General features: G+C 32.4%; 1 protein-coding gene across 1 annotated transcript; it reads right to left on the reverse strand.

Moving 5' to 3' along the window:
- Nucleotides 1-867: 867 nt before the first annotated feature.
- Nucleotides 868-4605, reverse strand: LOC127103290 (RNA polymerase sigma factor sigA). The gene is made up of 10 exons (XM_051040560.1): nt 4419-4605; nt 3492-4276; nt 3121-3319; nt 2931-3023; nt 2382-2510; nt 2228-2281; nt 2050-2127; nt 1881-1943; nt 1385-1497; nt 868-1288 (listed from the first exon to the last, which is right to left on the reverse strand). Exons 2-10 carry the CDS (start codon nt 4160-4162, stop codon nt 1180-1182), a joined length of 1509 nt encoding a protein of 502 aa, XP_050896517.1. The 5' UTR covers nt 4163-4276; nt 4419-4605; the 3' UTR covers nt 868-1179.
- Nucleotides 4606-5133: the final 528 nt, after the last annotated feature.

The raw sequence follows: 5133 nt of genomic DNA on the forward strand, positions 1-5133 counted from the left end.
AAAAGTGCATCTCCGTATTTGAGGAGCATTTTTTATCTTTCATAGAGATGTGCAAGCACCCCTAAAGGTGCAATAACCAATCCCCTTTACTCAATCTACAACCTTGTTGATCTATGTGAAATGACAGTGTCTCAATTAGCAATTATTTCACCAAGCGCTCTACTAAGATAGGAGTATTGGCTTGTAAACTTGCGACCACATATAGGGCCAGTTTGTTTTAGCTTTAAAAAAATGGATTTTTTCTTTGTATTTTTGAAAATGGATTCTACAAAAATATTTTTCAAAATATTACAAGTTTTTCTAAATTTATTTTTTATAAATTAAAAGATTGAATTATTCATTCTATAATATAAATATACATTATTGAAGATCAAAACATAGTCAAAATCATAATTTTTTCAAAAAATTGTATTTTAAAAATGATTTTTATGAAAAGCTATTTGAAATAGCTTCAAAATTAAGTGATTTTTTGAAAATTTGATATCCAAAAAAAGTTTCGATAAAATGATGAAATACCTAAAATAACATTTTAAGAATAACTATTCAAACCAAATTTTCATTTGAAGCTTTTATAAAAAGTCTCTTTGTAAAAATTTTTTATACTAAAATATATAACACTATAAAAATCATTTTTTTAAAAAGTCAAAACAAACGGACCCATAGAAGGCTTCTTGCAACTACAACTAAAGTTTCAATTCGTTATAGAATTCCACATCTACACAGATGCTAGGTTTCTTTTCTTCTTCTGCAGAAAAACTGAGTATAAAACTAAAACTAGTCTACTGAGATGTTCATAGACATTTAGCACCTCAAAGTGATACTTTGGTATTGCAGCCTATACCTACGATAGACATATTAACAAGTACATGTTAAATGCTATTCATACTATCAACGTAATTGTAACTGGCTCGTGAAACTGTAGATACAAATACAAGTCTTCCTACGAAACAGTTACCTCGTAATTTTGAAATGGAAAGTTGAGATCTATATAATTAATCCTTCAACATATTTCATAAAACATAATTACTCCAAAAGACAATTTTTTTAGGAGATTTATGAACCTTCAATGTTCCATTATATTGTCCTCTTTCGCCTATTTTTATCAGGAAGTCAAATTTTTAGGTACATGCTTCCTTTCTGTTCTGTATATATACATGTCTCTGTGATGAGTCCATCATATCAGTGCTTCAAAAGCATGGCTTCCATCTCCCTCTTCCTTGCGGCATGTTTTAGTTTCTCCAATGCAACAAGTCCAACTTGCCTTACTCTTTCTCTCGACAAACCTTTCCTGTAGATATAATATAACACATGAGTCATTGAAATTAAAGAAACTCAAATGATCTCTTAAGTAAAAGAAGCAACAGAATGTCGCAGATGAACTCACCGTTTACTTATGTCTTCCCACGTAAGACATTCTTTATCCAGTCCATAATAAAGACGAACAATTTCTCTCTCTCGTTCCACAAGGGTCGCATTAATGAGTCCGTTCACTTCCTCCTGTAAATATTTACAAGTGGTATTATTATTTATGAGAGTTTAGAACATGAAATACTGCAATTTAAATTTCATGAAACATAAAACAGATAAGCTATTATATTAACATTATCATTATCATTTCAAGAAAAAAGTATGTAATATAGTTTATGGTCTATAAAACCACCCTTTCTAATACATCGGTTTTGGTTTTTGATGCTTATTATCATCCCGGCGTAATAAAATACTCCACCATTAAATTTACACACACATGCTTAAAGAATGATTGATATAAAGAGCATTGCAGAATAGAAGCAGAAGGCATTCAAACAATCTTTGGCTTTCAGCAATGAAATGCTTATGCTCTGCAATCAAGACAGGTTAATTCATATATTTTCCTTTATTACCTTTAGAGCCCACTCATCTACTCCATTCCATGGGATGTTCTCAAGTCGTTTATCTGCAATGTACTGTGAGTAAAAAGATGAAAAGAGTGAGACAGTTAATATTTTGGGGGAAAAATCGAAGGAATGGGCAAAGATCTTGATATAGAAAAAAGTATTATGTAACACTTACACTATGATGAGTGTCTCCTGGAAGGCCGTTCAGAGAGGGGAATGGCTCCCTATCAAGGGAGAAAACTTTGCTGGTAGCCTGCAAAACATATATATAGATGTTTAAAAAATGAAAAATAGCCAATAGCATATCAAATTTAATTGTATGTGGTTCATGTAACTCTCAATGATTTTGTTACCTCAGTAGCATTTCTAACTTTCTTTTGAGATATATTAAGGCATTTTGCAATTTTCTGCAAAATAAGGAAACAGTTAAGGCATGCTTACTTTAAAACTTTTTAAATAGTGATAAAGATTGCAGTTGCTTTTTTGTTGTACATTTAGCTGACTTACATCAATAGCTGGAGTGACTCCTCTCTCTTTGAGTCTATTCTGGGCATTGCGGATCAAAGATAACCTCTCATGCAAAAAAATTGGCAATCTTAATGTTCTTGAGTTCTCAACTAGAGCTCTTGAAACACCCTGTCACCAGAAAAAAAATTATTTAGGGACACAGCTCAGACAAATTTTAGTTGCAAAATTCCCTAGTGCTGAGTTCTCAGAACACTGTTATGTACTATTCCAAAACTAACAAAAACAAAAACAAGATTAAATGATGCAGAAAATGAATTCTCTCAACCTAAAATTATGCAGAAATTATGGCTGCAAGAGATTAACGATGATTATAAAATAGAAGCTATGTGGTAAAAAATTGAAAACAGCATTATTTTACAGAAATTACTTAAAGAGATTTCAAGAAAGTATTTTCCCATCTACCATCTTTGTATCCGCAGAGGTATAAAATGGTGAATTTAAGACAATTTCTATTTAAAGAACAAGATGTCTAACAAGAAGCCATACAAAAAAGCATGTTTGGAAAATTCTCAGAAATGTAGACCTCACCTGCCGTATCCACCAATAAACATAAGTTGAAATCTTGCACCCTTTTGAAGAGTCAAATTTTTCAATCCCGCGAAGTAGTCCAATTAAACCACCCTATAGAGAAAACAAGGTGAATGTGGAGTGATTAAAAACAGAGGAAGAAATCAAGCTAACAAGATATATGAAGTTCAAACAAAGATGTATAAAGTACTTGGACAAGGTCAGCCATTTCAGCTCCCATATTATCATATCTTTGAGCAATGGACATAACTAAGCGAACATTGCTCATAGTCAACTTTTCTCTTGCTAAAGAGCACTCTATTATTTTAGCTCGTAGTTCAGCTCGGGAAATCTTCAACGAAGTTGCAACTTGATCATCAGAAGGTTCACATCCTAATCTTTCCTTCAGTCTGAAACTCAAGTAATAATATTTAAAAATAGTGAGATTTCAAAAGATCCCTTAGCTTGCTGCATTTTTCAAGTATCTAAGAAAATCAGTCACTAATGAAAACCACAAAAATAAAAGCATATTGTTGATGATTTGTTTGAATTGTAGACAAAAGCAACAATGCATAGAATTACCTGGATTTATGGTCATCTAAGGAAAGGCCAGCTTTTATTTTCCCAGATAGCTTTACAACTTCAGCATGAGAGAGCAATTCCTCACTCACTACACCTTTTACATAGCCCTTCAAACGATTTTGAATCAGTTCCGGACAGATTATGGACCTCAGCTGCATCATTGCTGAAGCACTTTTGGAAGTGATCTTCCTCTTGATATTTATTCTTCTTTGCCTTGCAGACACACCAGAACAAGTGACTGGCAGCTTCCTCCGGATTTTTTCCCTCCTCGAATTATGGATCAACACTTCCCCTTCAAAAGAAAGACCCCATTGCTTTTCCAGCATTGACTTCTGCAGCAAAAGAAGAGCCTCCAAAGAATAATTTTCAATGCCAGAGGTTTCCACCTCTAAGTCAATAGAACTGTATACCTGAAACTGTTGTTCTCTATCAGCAACAACGTGTTCCTTAAGAGCTTTGATGGAGTGATTCTGCCTTTCAGAAGGTGGAAAAGTTGGAGTGTATTTTGATGATTTCTTAGCAAGAATTAGAGATTTAGAAGGAGGGAGGTGATACTGTGTGGAGGCAAAGTCAGAGGCATGAGAAAACTTTTCTACGATATCTGAGTAATGGTAAGATGAACTCAATAGCCTCTTTCCTCCACTCAGTCCAATAACTGCTGCAGTAGCCATTATTATTATTATTATTATTATTATTATTATTATTATTATTATTATACCATCAAATTTACCAATGATTCTTAACGGTTTCAACTGCACTTATTGCTTTCAGAAACTTCCCAAGCGCTGATTGATAAACACACACAAAAATCATTCAGAGTTTCAACAAGAAAAAATGCAAGTAACAAATGAAAACCTAATGTACATCAGAAAATTTGAATACAAAGAATTATAAAAGCTGAAAAGAAAGTAAATGGATGGAGAATACCTTAAAATGTTGCAGCTTTGAAGAATGAAGATTGTTTAAAAATAAAATGTATAGTTGAGCAATTTAGAACCACCAAATCAGCTAGCTATCCACCTGCACACTCACAAAACTGTTGGTGTTGCTGCAAGTTTTCTCACCTTTTTAATTTATTTATTATTATTATTATTATTATTATTATTATTATTATTATTATTATTATTATTATTATTATTATTAATAATAATAATAATAATATTGAAATACAGTGGAAGTTAAATTTGGTTACGAGAAAGAAAGGTAAGAGAAAAATGTAAAGATAAAGATATGGAAACAAAGAGATGTTATTGGTTGGAGCAGATATGGGGACGGGACTTGTGTGGTGTGTGATGCATAATGTTTCTCTGCTCTCTTTCTTCCACGTTCCCTTTCGATTCCACTTTTTTTTTTTTTTAATGTTTTTTAACATAACTTATTTTCTTTTATTCTAATAATAAAAATAACAAATTCTCTTAAATTCGAAAACTCTAATCTATAACTGAAATTCTAGTTATCAGACTTTGAATGTCACACTGGTTGTTATGACATTCAATTCTGCACAGACAGGGATTATGCAGAACTTAACAGTAAGTGCAGTAAATAACACAAATAATTGTTCATCCAGTTCAGTCCAACATGACCTACATCTGGGGGCTACCAAGCCAGGGAGGAAATTCACTATTAGTAGTATCAATTCAAA

Source organism: Lathyrus oleraceus, chromosome 7 (genome assembly GCF_024323335.1).
Source record: "Lathyrus oleraceus cultivar Zhongwan6 chromosome 7, CAAS_Psat_ZW6_1.0, whole genome shotgun sequence".
NCBI lineage: Eukaryota > Viridiplantae > Streptophyta > Magnoliopsida > Fabales > Fabaceae > Lathyrus > Lathyrus oleraceus.